The 19,720-nt window shown below is 43.0% G+C and overlaps 1 protein-coding gene across 1 annotated transcript in view; it reads right to left on the bottom strand.

Annotated features, from left to right (window-relative positions):
• Window positions 1-2,682: 2,682 nt before the first annotated feature.
• LOC130283291 (uricase-like) overlaps window positions 2,683-19,720 on the bottom strand; it is a 36,902-nt gene continuing 19,864 nt past the window's right edge. Inside the window, exons 4-8 of the mRNA XM_056532553.1 lie at window positions 18,145-18,223; window positions 17,089-17,275; window positions 15,264-15,387; window positions 6,433-6,516; window positions 2,683-2,854 (exon numbers count right to left, since the gene is read on the bottom strand). Of these exons, the coding sequence (XP_056388528.1) occupies window positions 2,780-2,854; window positions 6,433-6,516; window positions 15,264-15,387; window positions 17,089-17,275; window positions 18,145-18,223 (549 nt within the window). The 3' untranslated portion in view covers window positions 2,683-2,779. The remainder of the gene's footprint in view (window positions 2,855-6,432; window positions 6,517-15,263; window positions 15,388-17,088; window positions 17,276-18,144; window positions 18,224-19,720) is intronic.

Genomic DNA, 19,720 nt, shown 5'->3' with positions numbered 1-19,720 from the left:
CCTATATAAAATCTAAAGGGGTTAACATAGTAACTCCTATAAAGGTAACAGAAAACTGCTCATACATACAATAAATAATACGGAATATAAGTGACTCCCAATGGCAGTTGGTAACAAGTAAAGAGAACACCGGCCCCCCCACCTCACCCTCCAACGCGTTTCGCTGCTGCTTTGTCCAGGAGCAGTCTATGTTTACAGTTCTTGCACTCCCCATTTAGGATTACTGTGTGCTGCTATATATATCGGCATTTGCCATATGAACTTTGTACCAACCGAAATTTCCCCATTGGTCATTTATATTGTGATATTGAAATATTGACTTATTCATGAATTACATCTGTACCATCTACTGTGATCCCCACCATCTTTTTTAATCGCCTTGTGGTAAGCTTGTGGGGGTATAGGGTATATGGGGTGTAGCTGTGCAGTGATGAAAGGGTGCTGGTTTAACCCATAACTGTCGTGACGCCAGGGTGAGGGCTCCTCTGTATATACTTGTCCGATCGCCACCCGTCCCAGGAGCGATAGGGGGGGATAATAAATGATTGTCCACAACCGGAGGTTTCAGAAAACTGTCAGAACTTTTACTGCAGGTTTTATGCAATATTAAACAGGAACAGTCTTTGTACAATAAGAGAGTCTATGAGTATCCTGAGTTGGTTGGGACCTTGTGAGTTTTAAGCTCAGGAGATTTATATGCACTGTTCCACTGGATTTAGGGGATTGAGTTTAGGTCCAGCAGCCACGTGGACTTTAGCAGGGAGTTGTATTGTAACTCATGATTTGGTAAGTTGCGGTATTGTCAGGCTTCGGCCTGGTCTTGTCTTTGAAAGTTGCACGGATCTCTCCTCTCTGCTAGTCCGGAACCCAAGAAAGCAAAAGCGCAAGAGAGCGAGGATTGGTTGGCAGCTCCCTTATATGGACAGGAGCTGGCCGTGAGTCATTGGTCCACACCAACTGTCAGTCACTTTAATCCTACAAGTACTTATCAGCTGCTGAAGTTGAGTTGTTCTTTTCTGTCTGATGACAGTGCTCTCTGCTGACATCTCTGTCTGTCTGAGGAACTGTCCAGAGCAGGAGAGGTTTGCTATGGGGATTTTCTCCTAATCTGGACAGTTCCTGAGATAGACAGAAGTGTCAGCAGAGAACACTGTTGTCAGACAGAAAATAACAACTCAACTTCAGCAGCTGATAAGTACTGGTAGAATTAAGATATTTTTAAATCCATTTTTACAAATCTGCTTAACTTTCTGGAGCCAGTGGATATGAAAAAAAATGTTTTTCATTGGAGTACCCCTTTAAAAGCAGACAGTCACAGCCCTCCTGACATGTTTCCCTCAAAAGAGCCTTCTCAGGGGTCTGGACTATTAGCCTAGACCTCTGAGGAAGCTCTTTTGAGCAAAACATGTCAGGGGGGCTGTGACTGTCTGCTCTTAAAGTTCTGTGTTGCTTAGTAATTGAGGACCCCCACTGATCACAAAAACAGGGGTCCCTTGCCCCCAAGTGAGAGTGGTAGCTCTAAACAAACAAATATATATATATTATATACACACACACACTAAATATATATATATATATATATATATATATACTAATATACATACGTACATACATACACTCATATAGTATATTACCCTCACATTCATTTATCATTCAGTTTTGTTTATAATTGTAGGGTTTTATCGAGACTCATGACCAATTTTTCATTCGCCTGTCATGACCTGGCACCGAACCTGTATTGTGTATCCAATGCCTGACGAAAAATCTTGTCCAGATTGGAAACCTGAATGTTGCAGATTATGCAACAGAAAGAGTGTTTTTACACTTCTATACACTTTTTTAAACTCTAAAGTTTTTAGCTATCTTGAAGTCGTCCATTTTCTTGTGGTCTTGTGCCTCAATCTATTCCAGGCATTGTAATGGAGGAAGAAGAATTGCGGTGACTATTATATAGGCCCTATATTATCTTTTACAGTGGTTCCCAAACTTGGGTGCCTCCAGCTGTTGCAAAAATTCCACTCCCAGCATTGTAGTTTTGCAACAGCTGGAGGCACCCTAGTTGGGAAACACTGGGATAGTATGTTCACCCCTAGGCTTGTGCTATAATGGCACTGTGACTGGCTCTGATTTGGGCCACTAATGGAGGCACTATGGCCAGTACAGTAATGTCTGTATTTAAAGGGGTACTCCGGTGGGAGAAAAAAAATAAAAATTTTTAAATCAACCGGTGCCAGAAAGTTAAACAGATTTGTAAATTACTTCTATTTAAAAATTTTAATCCTTCCAGTGCTTATCGGCTGCTGTATGCTCCAGAGGAAGTTCTTTTCTTTTTGAATTTCCTTTCTGTTTGACCACAGTGCTCTCTGCTGACACCTCTGTCCATGTCAGAAACTGTCCAGAGCAGGAGCAAATCCCCATAGAAAACCTATCCTGCTCTGTCCAATTCCAGACATGCACAGAGGTGTGAGCAGAGAGCACTGTGGTAAGACAGAAAAGAAATTCAAAAAGAAAAGAACTTCCTTTGGTGTATACAGCAGCTAATAAGTATTGGAAGGGTAATTTACAATTCTGTTTAACTTGCTGGCACCAGTTGATTTAAAAAAAAAAAAATGTTTGTTTTTCAGGAGCCCTAATCTTATTGTATAACAAATGTAGGAAACTGCTTGTGTACAGCTAAGAAAGAACCAGAATCCTTCATCTGGCAGTAAAATTCATTTATTCCTCTGCTTCACTACAATCCAATCATTTCTTCACATAATCAGTCTTCAGCGCCTGTCGGTCACAACTTGGAGGACGTTCTTCTCCTCACAGTCCCGGTGATATTTCCATAAGGTTTGTCTGAGGGCAGCAGAATCTGTGGAAACATTTGATATTCGTTATTTTCTGTCATCAGAATCCCCCATTATACCGCCATATTGCCCCCAGCCTCTGTACAGTAATAACATAATGCCGCCATCATACGTTTTACCCATTGAAGTGAACAGTCCGAGCTGTGATACTACATACAGCTGCTACTGAATGTTCAGAACTGTGTCTTTTAGTAAATAAAGGGGCTACGGGGTGCGGACCACCACAACTGGATAGTGAGGATATATTCTGAGGATACAGTACAGAAGGTACCGTTAGGTTTACACTTTCTTTGAACCTTTTATTATCATAGTAGCAGCCATTTTAGGGAGAAACTGAGATAGCAGTTTAAATAAATGGATAAAAACTACCAGGCTAGGCCTGAGGCCTGTATTGTGTGATTAAATACTGAGGGGTCAGGCCAAGTTCACATATGTGTTTGTGTTCCCCGCTTCATTTCTATTTAGGCTAGGTTCACAGGGGGAGATTTATCAAAACCTGTCCAGAGGAAAAGTTGCCCAAAGCAACCAATCAGATCACTTCTTTCATTTTTCAGAGGCCTTGTTAGAAATGAAAGAAGCGATCTGATTGGTTGCTATGGACAACTGGGCAACTTTTCCTCTGGACGGGTTTTGATAAATCTCCCCCACAATGTGGAAAATGTGCAAAAGGTCCACCTGGAAAACACCGGCGGCCATTATGCACATCTGCATGTTCCGTTAGGCCCACTCGGAAATGCGTGGACCCCAGCAGAAATGCTGCAGCAGAATTTCCGAGCTGAATTTTTCTGGTAGATTCCGCTTGGAAATTCCGCCTTAGGAGTCCGAAGAAAGAAACAAATGAATCCCATTAATTTCAATGGTACTCAAATTTCCGTTCAAAACATTGAAGACTACAGTGATGGAAGCGAACAAAAGATAGTTGCGTTTATCTCCATTCTTTCATCTATCAATTCACGTCCGTGTTGTCGAACTGAGCATGCTCAGAAGGTGGAAGAGATCCAAGAAGATGTAAACTGCATCTCAGCTTCCCCAAAATGGCAGAAAGTGTGCAAGAGGTGTGTGGCATCTGTTACTGCTGCATAAACCCATTATTGGACCCAAAATATATTTCCAAAAAGTGGGTGTAATGCTTTTAAATTATACAAGTTGGTTTGTTAGGAGGAGATTTATCAAAACTTGTTCAGGGGAAAAGTTGCTGAGTTGCCCATAGCAACCAATCAGATCGCTTCTTTCATTTTGCACAGGCCTTGTCAAAAATGAAAGAAGCGATCTGATTGGTTGCTATGGGCAACTGGGCAACTTTTCCTCTGGATAGGTTTTGATAAATCTTCCCCTTAGTGTATGCGGTGTCCCGGTACAGGACATGTACTGTCCCTGTTGTCTGGAGTCCCCTCAGCCAGAGTCCCTCCATGATAATGGGCTTTCCTGAAGGGCTAAACCCCTAGTCGCCTCTTAATATGTTGATATTTAATGTGTATGTTTATATATTTAATTCATATAGGATAACTATGTATAGGACCTTAGAGGTCACGTGCCATTAATTTATGTTATGCTATGGTTTAAGGACCTTTGGGTCATGTGATATACCCAGAGTTCCAGAGGTCAGGATTGACAGGTTCTGCTGGCCAATGAGCTTTCTCCCACCCTATAAGGGGCTGCTGCCACTTAATTCTCTCTCTTAGCCCTTAGTTCCGGACTATCAAGCAGCACTAATCTCAGCTCCAAGCTAGGCCTGAAGCCTTATCTTCCGCAGCCGCTAAACCGTGAGTTATCCAGCTCAAAACTACTAAAATCCTGTGTGACTACTGCAACTCAATTATCCTAAATTCAGTAGCACAGTGGCTAGTCAATCAAAGCTCATTGCACTTAGACGTCCCAGCAAACCTGTGAGGAACCTGAACTACGGTCCTCTATACAAAGACTGTTCTGTTACCTGCAGTTGCATAAAATATGCAGTAACGTTTATTCCAGTTTCATCAAATATCTGCTGTGGACATTCAATTATTTCTCCCTACCGTTTCTGGGACGGTTGGCGGTAGGACCATTAATCTAAGGAAACCTCACCCTGGTGTCACGACAACATATGCAACACATATCAACATACCCTACACTATTACCTGCACCAACTAGTCACCACATGTATATCTCCTACAGAAAGTATATGTATATATGGGTGGTGTATGTATATATGGGTTCTGTACCTGGAAGAGGAGGAGTAAAAAAATAAATAAAATAAATATAAACTGATAAAAATATATATAATGCAAAAGGTCTGTTAGGCTGGGTTCATATCACGTTTTTACCAATACGGGACCGTATACGGCTGGGGGGAGCTAAAACCTTGCGTCCCCTTATCCCTGCCGTATGCCGCCCGTATGGAATTCATTTCAATGAGCCAACTGGAGTGAAACGGTGACTCCGGTCGGCTCATTATGGCCCCATATGCGGTTTTTCCACAGCACCTAAAACCGTAGTCAACCAGCGTTTCACTCCGGTCGGCTCATTGAAATGAATTACACACGGGCGGCATACGGCAGGGATAAGGGAACGCAAGGTTTTAGCTCCCCCCAGCCGTATACGGTCCCGTATTGGTAAAAACGTGATGTGAACCCCGCCTTATTTGGATGGGCAATTCAAAGGGATCCTTTCCAAAAGCCGACAGTTTGCATCAGTTTATGCATTTGCACTAGGATCCCTTCAACTAAATCAGTGTTTCCCAGCCAGGGTGCCTCCAGCTGCTGCAAAACTACAACCCCCAGCATGCCCGGACAGCCTTTGGCTGTCCGGGCATGCTGGGAGTTGTAGTTTTGCAACAGCTGGAGGCATCCTGGTTGGGAAACACTAAACTACATGAACGGATCCTAGGTGAATGGATGCCAAACACTGATGTCAACTAAGCCTAGGGCTAAGTTCACATCTTCATCACGTTGTCCGTTCTTGACACAAAATACAAAGCTGGACGCTCAGTTCCGCAATGGAACCCATTAATGGTCCCATTAAATTAGAATGGGGTCCGTCTGAAAAAAGGTTATTTTGCTGGAATTAAGCAGAGATAAAAAAAAAAAAAAAAAAATCTCAAGTATTTTGGCTTTCCTCTTATGTCATTTGAAAGGACTCAGCGAATAGACCTCCCTAAATGGTGTTCCATGACTTATGGTGCAGGTCTTCACATATGGAACAGAGGGGTCTTTTGGGTTCCTTAGGGCGTATTATGGTCGCATTTTACGTTTCTATTACGGCCACAAATTCCAGCCCAACCATGGGACCGGGACTTAGTGCCATAAAACAGATGCATGAATTCGGCCATAATACGGGGGAACCCTCAGGATTTGACTGAAACGTTTGCACTCTCTATAGTTACCCTGGTATAAGCTGCTTAAGGCAGTGTTTCCTAACCAGGGTGCCTCCAGCTGTTGCAAAACTACAACTCCCAGCATGCCCGGGCAGCCAAAGGCTGCCCGGGCATGCTGGGATTTGTAGTTTTGCAACAGCTGGAGGCCCCCTGGTTGGGAGACACTGGCTCAAGCAGTAGCATATAATACTGTGCACCCCTCATAGTGTATATTGGAAATCTTCACATTACCTCATCATTGTTGGTGAGGCCAAACTTGCTCAGGTCGATGGTAAAATAATGTTTGTTCGGCAATGCCAGTCCAATTTCTTCAATCTGAAATGAATAGAAGTAGTTGCCTTATTATCTTCGTCCTTTTATGACAATATGTCAATTCTATTCAGTTGTTTCTTAGTTACTCCTATCTGCTTCCAAAAAAGCTGGGTGACCACTACTTAACCCCTTAAGGACTGAGCCCTTTTTCACCTTAAGGACTGATTCCGAGATTGTTTTTTCGTGACATATTCTACTTTAACGTAGTGGTAAAATTTTTTGGTAACTTGCATCCTTTCTTGGTGAAAAATCCCAAAATTTGATGAAAAATTTGAAAATTTAGCATTTTTCTAACTTTGAAGCTCTCTGCTTGTAAGGAAAATGGATATTCCAAATAATTTTTTTTTATATTCACATATACAATATGTCTATTTTATGTTGGCATCATAAAATTGATGAGTTTTTACTTTTGGAAGAAACCAGAGGGCTTCAAAGTTCCGCAGCAATTTCCCAATTTTTCACAAAATTTTGAAACCCGCTTTTTTTCAGGGACCAGTTCAGGTTTGAAGTGGATTTGAAGGGTCTTCATATTAGAAATACCCCATAAATGACCCCATTATAAAAACTGCATCCCCGAAAGTATTCAAAATGACATTCAGTCAGCGTTTTAACCCTTTACGGGTTTCACAGGAATAGCAGCAAAGTGAAGGAGAAAATTCACAATCTTCATTTTTTACACTCGCATGTTCTTGTAGACCCAATTTTTGAATTTTTGCAAGGGGTAAAAAGGAGAAAATTTTTACTTGTATTTGAAACCCAATTTCTCTCGAGTAAGAACATACCTCATATGTCCATGTTAATTGTTCAGCGGGCGCAGTAGAGGGCTCAGAAGGGAAGGAGCGTCAAATGGTTTTTGGGGGGCATGTCACCTTTAGGAAGCCCCTATGGTGCCAGAACAGCAAAAAAAAACCACATGGCATACCATTTTGGAAACTAGACCCCTCGGGGAATGTAACAAGGGGTAATGTGAACCTTAATACCCCACAGGTGATTCACGACATTTGCATATGTAAAAAAATAATAATAATTTTTTACCTAAAATGCTTGGTTTCCCTAAAGTTTTACATTTTTAAAAAGGGTAATAGCAGAAAATACCCCCCAAAATTTGAAGCCCAATTTCTCCCGATTCAGAAAACACCCCATATGGGGGTGAAAAGTGCTCTGCTGGCGCACTACAGGTCTCAGAAGAGAAGGAGTCACATTTGGCTTTTTTGAAGGAAATTTTGCTCTGGGGGCATGCCGCATTTAGGAAGCCCCTATGGTGCCAGGACAGCAAAAAAAAACCACATGGCATACCATTTTGGAAACTAGACCCCTCGGGGAACGTAACAAGGGGTAAAGTGAACCTTAATACCCTACAGGTGTTTCACGACTTTTGCATATGTTTAAAAAAATAAAAAAATTTACCTAAACTGCTTGGTTTCCCAAAAAATTTACATTTATACAAAGGGTTAAAGCAGAAAATACCCCCCAAAATTTGAAGCCCAATTTCTCCCGATTCAGAAAACACCCCATATGGGGGTGAAAAGTGCTCTGCTGGCGCACTACAGGTCTCAGAAGAGAAGGAGTCACATTTGGCTTTTTGAAAGCAAATTTTGCTCTGGGGGCATGCCGCATTTAGGAAGCCCCTATGGTGCCAGGACCTCAAAATAACCCCACATGGCATACCATTTTGGAAACTAGAGCCCTCGGGGAATGTAACAAGGGGTTAAGTGAACCTTAATACCCCACAGGCGTTTCACGACTATTGCATATGTAAAAAAAAAAAAATATATTTTTACCTAAAATGCTTCTTTTCCCAAAAACTTAACATTTTTAAAAAGGGTAAAAGCAGAAAATACCCCCCAAAATTTGAAGCCCAATTTCTCCCGAGTACGGCGATACCCCATATGTGACCCTTAACTGTTGCCTTGAAATACGACAGGGCTCCAAAGTGAGAGCGCCATGCGCATTTGAGGCCTAAATTAGGGATTGCATAGGGGTGGACATGGGGGTATTCTACGCCAGTGATTACCAAACAGGGTGCCTCCAGCTGTTGCAAAACTCCCAGCATGCCTGGACAGTCAACGGCTGTCCGACAATACTGGGAGTTGTTGTTTTGCAACAGCTGGAGGCTCCGTTTTGGAAACCGTGGTGTACCAGACGTTTTTCATTTTTATTGGGGAGGGGAGGGGGGCTGTGTAGGGGTATGTGTATATGTAGTGTTTTTTACTTTTTATTTTATTTTTGTGTTAGTATAGTGTAGTGTTTTTAGGGTACAGTCGCACGGGCGGGGGGTTCACAGTAGTTTCTCGCTGGCAGTTTGAGCTGTTGCAGAAAATTTGCTGCAGCTCAAACTTGCAGCCAGATACTTACTGTAATCCTCCGCCTATGTGAGTGTACCCTGTACGTTCACATTGGGGGGGACATCCAGCTGTTGCAAAACTACAACTCCCAGCATGCGCTGACAGACTGTACATGCTGAGAGTTTTAGTTTTGCAACAGCTGTAGGCACACTGGTTATGTATCACGGAGTTTGTGACCTTACTCAGTGTTTCAAAACGAGTGTGCCTCCAGCTGTTGCAAAACTACAACTCCCAGCATGTACGGTGCATGGTGTAAGGTGACTGCTGGGAGTTGTAGTTTGTAACAGCTGGAGGCACACCGGTCGTGAAACACTGAGTTAGGTAAAAAAAAAACTCTAAGTTTCACAACCAGTGTGCCTTCAGCTGTTGCAAAACTACAACTCTCAGCAGTCACCGACAGCCAACGGACATGCTGGGAGTTGTAGTTATGCAACCAGCAGATGCACCACTACAACTCCCAGCATGCACTTTAGCTGTTTGTGCAAGCTGGGAGTTGTAGTTATACAACAGCTGAAGGTACACTTTTCCATAGAAAAAATGTGCCTCCAGATGTTGCAAAACCATAAGTCCCAGCATGCCCATAAGGGAATGCTGGGAGTTGTGGTGGTCTGCCTCCTGCTGTTGCATAACTACAGCTCCCAGCATGCCCTTTTTGCATGCTGGGAGCTGTTGCTAAGCAACAGCAGGAGGCTGTAACTCACCTCCTGCTGCTGCTCCATCGCAGGCTGTCCCTCGCCGCCGCCGTCGCTCCTGGGGCCCCGATCCCAACATGGACGCCGGGGATCGGGGTCCCCAGCACCCGGGGTCGTCTTCCCGCACCCGCTCACGCCCTCCAGAAGAGGGGCGGAGCGGGTGCGGGAGTGACGCCCGCAGCAGGCGCCCTGATTGGTCGGCCGGTAATCCGGCCGACGAATCAGGGCGATCGTGAGGTGGCACCAGTGCCACCTCACCCCTGCAGGCTCTGGCTGTTCGGGGCACTGGAGACCCGATTGACCCGGAATCGCCGCAGATCGCTGGACTGAATTGTCCAGCGATCTGCGGCGATCGCCAACATGGGGGGGCATAATGACCCCCCCTGGGCGATATGCCGGGATGCCTGCTGAACGATTTCAGCAGGCATCCGGCTCCGGTCCCCAACCGGCTAGCGGTGGGGACCGGAATTCCCACGGGCGTATGGATACGCCCTGCGTCCTTAAGGACTTGGGATGCAGAGCGTATCCATACGCCCTGCGTCCTTAAGAGGTTAAAGGGGTACTCCACTGGAAAAAAAAACTCTCTTTTTTAAATCAACAGGTGCCAGAAATTTAAACAAATTTATAAATTACTTTTATATAAAAATCTTAATCCGTCCAGTACTTATCAGCTGCTGTATAAGTTCTTTTCTTTTGGAATTTACTTTCTGTTTGTCCACAGTGCTCTCTGCTGACACCTCTGTCCATTTTAGGAACCATCCAGAGCAGGTGAGGTTTGCTATGGGGATTTGCGTCTACTCTGGATAGTTCCTTAAATGGACAGAGGTGTCAGCAGAGAGCACTGTGGTCAGATAGAATGGAAATTCAAAAAGAAAAGAACTTCCCGTGGAGCATACAGAAGCTGATAAGTACTGGAAGGATTAAGATTTTTAAATAGAAGTCATTTACAAAATCTGTATAATTTCTGGCACCAGTTGATTTGAAAAGAAAAAAAAATCCCAGCGGAGTACCCTTTTAACTTAATTTCCAAAAAGGATGCCCCATAATTTCCCTAGAAACCTGAATGGCTGCCAAATCGCCGACTTACGGTACACAAAGTGAGAAAGAGATGAATTATGGCAGATCTGAAATTCATAATTCAGGAAAAGCTGGGTGGCAACTTCTGTGGGAGCTGGGGTACACTGAGGTTTTACTAATAAGTGACTGAAAAGTATTTTTAATACCCAGCTCTCCCTGGCTCCTGAAAAACAAATCTCCATAGTTATATATTATGGGATATAGCTTACTTGGTAGATTTCCATGCAGCACTCTAGGAAAGCTGGGTGGATCTGTAATAGTGGCCCTCACTCTCCAAGACAGACATAAAAGATTTGGTTAAAAAATTCTATCTATTTCTAACATCTTTTATAAGACTCTTTAAAAGGGTACCCCAGTGGAAAACTTTTTTTTTTTTTCCCCCCAAAATCAACTGGTTCCAGTAAGTTAAACAGATTTGTAAATGACTTCTATTAAAATGATTTAATCCTTCCAGTACTTAGCTGCTGTATGCTACAGGGGAAGTTGAGTTGAGTTGTTATTTCCTGTCTGACAACAGTGCTCTCTGCTGACACCTCTGTCCATGTCAGGAACTGTGCAAAGTAGGAGCAAATCCCCATAGCAAACCTCTCCTGCTCCAGACAGTTCTTAAAATGGACAGAGGTGGCAGCAGAGAGCAATGTGGACAAGACAAAAAAGAACTACACAACTTCCTCTGGAGCATACAGCAGCTGATAAATACTAGAAGGATTAGGATTTTTTAATAGAAGTAATTTACAAATCTGTTTAACTTTCTGGCACCAGTTGATAAGAAAAAAAAAATAGTTTTCCACTATAAGGGAATCTGTCAGCTGCAATTCACATTCCAATCTGTTAACACTTTTAGATGCTGTTAGTATAAGGAGACACATGGTGCTCCTGTGCAATTCTCCTGTGCAAAAGTGTCAAAGAGACATTTTCAAAGCCACTGCAGTGCTGAGGACTTGAACGCCTCCTCCCTCCCCTTTCCCTGCTTGATTGACAGTCAGCTGGAAGCCAAGCCCTTTTTCCAAATCTCACTGCTGCTCTATGCATACAAATTGTGCACAGGTCGTGTAAGATTTGGAAACAGGGCTCGGCTTCCAGTTGACTGTTAATCAAGTAGGGACAGGTATGGAAGGGGGAGAGAGAACACGTTTCAGTACTCAGCACTAGAAATACCCATTTTTATACTTTGCACAGGAGAAAAAAAAAATTTTTCTACATTATGGAGGCACAGACATATAAAAGACACCATGGGGGGAGATTTATCAAAACTTGTCCAGAGGAAACATTTTTATCGATCCTAAAATAACAGGCTTTACACTGCTGGAGACAACCGGCAGTGTGAACGTAGCCATAACAGGGAAACTGCACTATATAGATAATGAATGATATTTAGACAAATATGTAATAGCCTGGGGGGGGGTGTAGGGTATGGGGAGTGTAGCTGTGCGGTAAATAAAGGGTGCTTGTTAACCCTTGCTATTCGTGACGCCAGAGTGAGGGCTCCTCAATAAAGCTTTTCCTACCACCGTCCTTCCCAGGAACGATAGGGAGGTAGATGATAATAGCTTTGAGGTAGATAATAATGTATTGTCCACAACCGGAGAGTTTTCTGAAACAGTGTTAACTTTTACTGAAGGTTTTCTGCAAGCTTCATTAACATAACAGTCTCTAAGCATAACAACAGCTTTCCTTGGAGATTGACAAAGGTTGGGACTTTAGCATTTAGAGTCTTTTAGTACTATGCGTTGTTCCACTGGATTTAGGGGAATTAGTTGCGGTCCAGTAGTCACGGTAGCATTAGCAGGAATTAGAGTAAAACTCACGGTTTTGGTTCTGCTGAGGCCGGAAGTTTTGAGGCCTAGCGTGTCTTTGAAAGTTGCGTAGCACCGTCCTGTTAGTCCGGCATCCACGAGAGCAGCAACCCAAGAGAGCGATAATTGGATGCAGCTCCCTTATATGGGCAGGGGCTGGACTAAAGCTAATTGGTTCATACTGATGTCAATCACCATTACAGAGATTTGTGGGTAACACGTGACCCAAGGACCTCCTAAGGTCCTACAACATACCATAGAGGTTACTAGCATGGTGACATGACCGAAGGTTCTGCGACGCTGAACAAGGTAAGTACTTTACATTTCTATAAAATATAGATATAATTATTAATATCTACATTTATTAACATTACAGTTATACTTAAGGAGAGGCGACTAGGGGCTGTCCCACCTGAGGAACCCTACCTGAACGTAGTTACTCTGACTTTGGGGACCTCTACACTAGGTACTGGATGCAATACGGTACCGGGACACCTCAATTACTTAGGTTGGGGAGAAGGAAAGGATGAGCTATGGGTTTAGTTCTCCGGAGTGCCCCTTTAATGATCCCGTATGGTGAATGGAGTAAACGTTAAAAATAAGTCAGAAATTGCTGCTTTTCGGCCACATCACATCCCAGAAAAATGAAATGAAATAAAAAAGTCACATACACAAAAGTGGTACCAATAAAAGCTATTGATCACGCCGCAAAAAATGAGCCCTCATACAGCCCTGTATACGGAAAAACGAGGCAGTAACAGGGGTCAGTAGGACAATAATAGTAAAGCGTGTAAACATGGGTATCATTTTAATTGTTTTGACCCACAGAATAAATAGAACATGTTATTTTTTACCATTAAGTGCACTGTGTAAAAATGAAACCCTACAAAAGTTGTAAAATTGCATTTGTTTTTGTTTTTTTCAATCTCCCCATGAAATAATGTTTTTTTTGTTGTGCCGTATAGCCTATGGTAAAATAAAAGGTGTTATTACTAAGTACAACTGTCAAGCAAGGAAGAGGAGCAGGAGAGGTTTGCTATGGGGATTTGCTCCTACTCTGGACAGTTCCTAAAATGGACAGAGGTGCCAGCAGAGAGCACTGTGGTCAGACAGAAAGGAATTTCAAAAAGAAAAGAACTTCCTGTGGAGCATACAACAACTGATAAGTACTGGAAGGATTAAGATTTTTTTATAGAAGTCATTTACAAATCTGTTTAACTTTCTGGCACCAGTTGATTTATAAAAAAATAAAATAAAATGTTTTCCAGGGGAGTACCCCTTTAAACACATTGCTAAACTGCGGCAGTTCACACTAAATGCGCAGGGTTTTTGGCTACGCAACACACTACTACAATCTGCAAACCAAATCTAGGACCATGTTCAGATATGTTATATCACAAAGTCCTAAAGGACATACAAAATCACCACATACAGTTTCTCACGTTGATATGTTAATGGCACTTAGTCCTCTCATTGCAGTATGTTAATGGCACTTAGTCCTCTCATTTTACCCCAAAACAATTGGAGTCACATAAATACAAATAAAATCAATCATGGCTTTTATTATTATTCACATACTATGTAAGTGGGATTTATTTAGAAAATGTGCCAATAATACAAGCCATTATACAGCACTACACCATATCAAGTACTTTACACACAGAGGGAACCAGGCTCCTTACATGACAGTGCGCTCAGCCTATCACCGGCCGAGGTGCGACATCGCTGTGGCCGGCAATACGCTGACTGCAGTGTGACGATCCGTGCACACGGAAGAAGGAAAAAGAGTGGACCGGAGGACCAAACAGCTATAATGGCGCAACGGGGGAACGAGGAAGGTGAGTTAAAGTTATTTTTTTTTTTTTTTGCAGCCCGGGCACAACGGGATGCAAATAATTTTGACTATACTACTCCTGTGTAATGTAAAAAATTATTTAACCCCCATTTGAAAAGCATATTTACTATAATCTTCCACCCATCATAATCTAGAAATTTTTGGAATAAAGTTCCTCTAAATGAAGACGCTGGTCCCCAAGTTTAGTATGAAGATTTTATTAGCGACGCATTTTGATTCCGGATGGGGATCTTCATCAGGCCTTCCGGGATCGAAACGTGTCGCTAATAAAATCTTCATACTAAACTTGGGGACCAGCGCCTTCATTTAGAGGAACTTTATTCCAATAATTTCTACATTGCACTTCCACCAGATAGACTGATGTCACCCCGGGAAGTTCCTCGTGGCAGCGTTGCATTTTTTTTATGCAAGTATAAATGCACAGTAACAGGCCCCGAATAGAATACTGTGCCCCTTGCTTCATGGACCCACTAAATGTATGGGACGGGCCTGAAAGGAGTATGATGGTCATACTATTCCCTTCATTTTACTACTAGTGTAAGAGAAGAGTATGAGAACCTTCATAAATGCCCACGGAATATATGTAATAGGGTTTAAAGGGGTACTCCGCTGCTCAGCATTTGAAACAAACTGTTCCAAATGCTGGAAACAGCAGCCTGTGACATCATAGCCCCGCCCCCTCATGATGTCACACCCCACCCCCTCAATGCAAGTCTATGGGAGGGGGCGTGACTGCCGTCACGCCCCCTCCCATAGACTTGCATTGAGGGGGCGGGGTGTGACATCATGAGAGGCGGGGCTATGACATCACAAGCTCCCGACACCGGTTCCAGTGTTTGGAACAGTTTGTTCCAAAAGCTGAGCAGCGGAGTACCCCTTTAACTCCATTGTGTGTGTCAGCATAGATATTTTTGACAGAACGGCAGAGAATACCCTGAACGTATTTACAAATTGTGCTGGGTATCAGCCGCTTTATCTGCTATACCTCAGGAATGCTGCTCAGGCTCAGCACTTGGATGTCATACAGAGTCTTCTGGACTGATGGAGAGTATTCTCCTTTGTCATATGGACCTGCAAATTTGTCAAGGATAATTTCTTTTATAGTTCTCCTAGAGAGAAAAAAAATTCATTAACCAGATATTCAATTTAGTAAATATCTATATTGTCATGGCTAGAGGATGCAGGCATAAGATCCCTAAAGATTATGTGACATAAGTGTTGTACTGCCGGGAACCATAGATTATACATTTCCTTCAAGTGTCTCAGTGTTCATTGCCCTGGGCGCTCCCTTTCTATCTTCTTCTATCTGACTGAGGAGCCTGTAACCTCCCAGGGTTAGAATCACTTGGTGAAACGAGGAGATGACTATTCACCATTGGGGTGGGAATTAGCATTTTATACATACGGTTGGCACTGTATTAGTGAGCCTTATAGCTGCCACTATACATCGTGGCCATCACTGTTTGAGGTGCTAAGACTTTATCTGCACCCTGTAGCTAACAGGCTCTCAAACAGAAACTCAGCACCCTCTCTAGGGAGCAGCATTGTGATATCCACCCTTGAACTCTTCCATCTTCAACAAGAAGCACCAATACTGGGCACTATGTAACATTAAAAACATAGACATCTAGCAGTATATTTTATACAGAATATTCTATAGTTAGGAAGATATAGGTTGTACTGCTCTCAGAAGGCTAGGCATGTAAGTGGTCCAAACTCACCTATATACTGTCACTCAACCCACAACCCAACAGTTCCAGCATGGGAGCACTAACTTTTCATTTACAAAATGAGAGGGCCACATTTCCTAGGCAATGCTGTTTAAACCTGGTTCCCAATGAGGTGCCCTTTATTTAAAGTGTACCTGTCGTCAACAAAAACTCTTTATATAATGTAGATAATACCATTATATGTATATTTGTAATATACATTGATTAAAAACTGTGTATATTTTTGTCCCTACAGCTATTGTCTTTGTGTCTCTGTGAGGAGTCCAAATACAGGAAGTGAGGGTGGACAAGCAGGGCTCTGTGCACTGAGGACAAGCAGGGCTCTGTACACCGAGGACAAGCAGGGCTCTGTACACCGAGGACAAGCAGGGTTCTGCACACCGAGGACAAGCAGGGCTCTGTACACCGAGGACAAGCAGGGCTCTGTACACTGAGGAAAAGCAGGGCTCGGTGCACTGAAGACAAGCAGGACTCTGTACACCGAGGACAAGCAGGGCTCTGTAAACAGAGGACAAGCAGGGCTCTGTACACCGAGGACAAGCAGGGCTCTGTACACTGAGGACAAGCAGGGCTCTGTAAACAGAGGACAAGCAGGGCTCTGTACACCGAGGACAAGCAGGGCTCTGTACACTGAGGACAAGCAGGGCTCTGTACACCGAGGACAAGCAGGGTTCTGTACACTGAGGACTAGCAGGGCCCTGTACACTGAGGACAAGCAGGGCCCTGTACACTGAGGACAAGCAGGGCCCTGTACACTGAGGACAAGCAGGGCTCTGTACACTGAGGACAAGCAGGGCTCTGTACACTGAGGACAAGCAGGGCCCTGTACACTGAGGACAAGCAGGGCTCTGTACACTGAGGACAAGCAGGGCTCTGTACATGGGCGGGGCGTGACATCATGAGGGGGTGGGGCTATAATGTCATAAGCTCCCCGCAGCGGCTCCAGCGTTCAGAACAGTGTTTTCCAAACACTGAGCAGCGGAGTACCCCTCTAAGCCACTAAAATATCATGTTAGCCTTTCAATGAAAATAACCATATGCTCTACCTGACCCTATCTCACTGGACACAAAGTCACTTACCAGGTGGAATCAAAGTTGACCCCTTTATAGTAGCCATACTTCCATTTGCAGTCGACTATGGTTGAGAAGCAACGATCTCTTACTTCCGGGAGTGTTGTATATCGGTCTTTTAGAAAACCCTCAAATCCAGACTGTGTTGTCTTCAGAACTCTGATATCTTTTATCCCACCATGAAGAACAGGCTGACCTGCAGAGAAGATACATATTCTAGGATACAGGCATAAGGGCAGATGTATCAAAATCAATCTGTGCAGAGAAATATTGGTGCAGTTGCCTGAAGCATCCAATAAGATAACTTCTTAATTTTTAAAAAGACCTCTGAGAAATTGAAAGAAGCAATAAATAATAAATTCCCCCCACAGACCCTACAACACAGAGATCCACAGGACCTCACTCTAATTGGGAGACATTTATCAATGTTGGTGTAAGGTAGTAAAGATTTTACCCGTTTGCTTCGTGTATTGTTTTCACAGTTGCTCAAAATTTACCAAAAAGGTGCACAGGACTTGATAAATATTTGCGCAATTATAGAAACCAGTGAACTGCAGAGATTTAAAGAGGCACTGTCATTGTGAAAAACTTTTCATATTTTGTAGTACTACTGATAAGAAGACTTTTAATATACATTTATTAAAAAATGTTTACATTTTACTAACAAAATCCAAAATGAAAATAGGGGTCATGTATTTTTATGCAGACAGACTACTCTGTATTTTGCAGCATACTGGATACCGGCCGTAAAGCGAGTTGGTATCCAGTATAGGAGATCACCACTGCACCACTACAGCCTCCAAATGTTCCTAAACTACAATTCCCATGATGGGAGTTGTAGTTTTACAACAGCTGGGGCTGTTGGAGCCAAAGCCATAAATGGATTTAAATGGAATGGGAAATATAAAAGAAGGACGTGTACTTCTCCTTCCTCATGGATCCACTTCTGGCTTTGGCTCAAAAACTGAAGTGGCAGTTTTCCAAATATGCCAGAAAAATAAAACCTGTGCAGAAACCAACCTAGCCTACTAAGACTACTACTATACGTACTATTTCAGCACATACCTCCTCGCTGCTGTTCTGCTTGACAGTAGTGAACTCCCTCCGATGAATGGATAAATGCATGAACATGCTGGACTCCATTCTGAAACCAAGACAGGTAAATTGCAAAATGTCATTTTTCATCTTTTTCTCTGACTAAGCCCCAGGTCCTGGAGTTTGAATACATTTAGATAAATGTATAATCTATGTCCCTGTAGGAGACTGCTGGAAGGATAGAGGCAAAAGGTGGACATTCCTAAAAGCTGTTGTCTTTTGGACATCTTTTTATGATCATAATCTGGTCAATTTAGGGTTGCCACCTGGCTGGTATTTTACCAGCAGAGCCGGTATTTTGGCCACCCTGCCGGTATTTTTATATTAAAAGTACCGGCAATGCAATAGCCGGTATTTATCCAACCAATCCTCCAACTCCCACATTGTTGCACCATATACTATATCAGTGTTTCCCAACCAGAGTGCCTCCAGCTGTTGCAAAACTACAACTCCCAGCATGCCCGGACAGCCAACGGCTGTCCGGACATGCTGGGAGTTGTTGTTTTGCAACAGCTGGAGGCCCCCCTGGTTGGGAAACACTGACCTATACTATATAGTCCAACATGCTGGGAGTTGTAGTTTTCCTTTGGGGCAGCTGTTGAGCCACAGGCTATATCAGGGCATGCTGGGAGTTGTAGTTAGTAACTAATTGCAACTCCAAAATTTAATAAAAAGGGCAATCAAAAAGTCACATCAAAACAAAAAATGGTACTGTTAAAAACTACAGATCGGGGCGCAAAAAATGATCCCTGATACAGGCCCGTATAAGGAGAAATAAAAAAATTACAGGGTCAGAATAGGACAAAATTACCCCCGCATATGTGTATCCTGTGATGTTATGCATATATAATTAATTATGCAAATTAGCATGGCCGGTATTTTTTTTTTTTTGCAAGAAAGGTGGCAACCCTAGGTGGACTGTAGGCATAGTATGTAATGGGGGCATAATGGTAATGGTAGGCATGTCAAGCACTCAGGGGATGAAGCTAATGCTAGGTATGGTAAGTAATGAGGGCATAATGAGGGGTATGGTAAGTAATGGGGGCATAATGATGGGTTTGGTAAGTAATGGGGGCATAATGAGGGGTATCGTAAGTAAAGGGGGCATAATGATGGGTTTGGTAAGTAGTGGGGGCATAATGAGGGGTATCGTAAGTAATGGGGGCATAATGATGGGCTTAGTAAGTAATGGGGGCATAATGATGGGTATGGTAAGTAATGAGGTCATAATGATGGGTTTGGTAAGTAATGGGGGCATAATGATGGGTATGGTAAGTAATGAGGTCATAATGATGGGTTTGGTAAGTAATGGGGGCATAATGATGGGTATGGTAAGTAATGAGGTCATAATGATAGGTATGGTAAGTAATGAGGTCATAATGATAGGTATGGTAAGTAATTGGGGCATAATGATGGCTATGGTAAGTAATGGGGGCATAATGATGGGTATGGTAAGTAATGAGGTCATAATGATGGATTTTGTAAGTAATGGGGGCATAATGTTGGGTTTGGTAAGTAATGGGGGCATAATGATGGGTATGGTAAG

Source organism: Hyla sarda, chromosome 7 (assembly GCF_029499605.1).
Source record: "Hyla sarda isolate aHylSar1 chromosome 7, aHylSar1.hap1, whole genome shotgun sequence".
In the NCBI taxonomy this organism is placed as follows: Eukaryota; Metazoa; Chordata; class Amphibia; order Anura; family Hylidae; genus Hyla; species Hyla sarda.
This window is presented reverse-complemented; position numbering and strand designations above follow the sequence as displayed.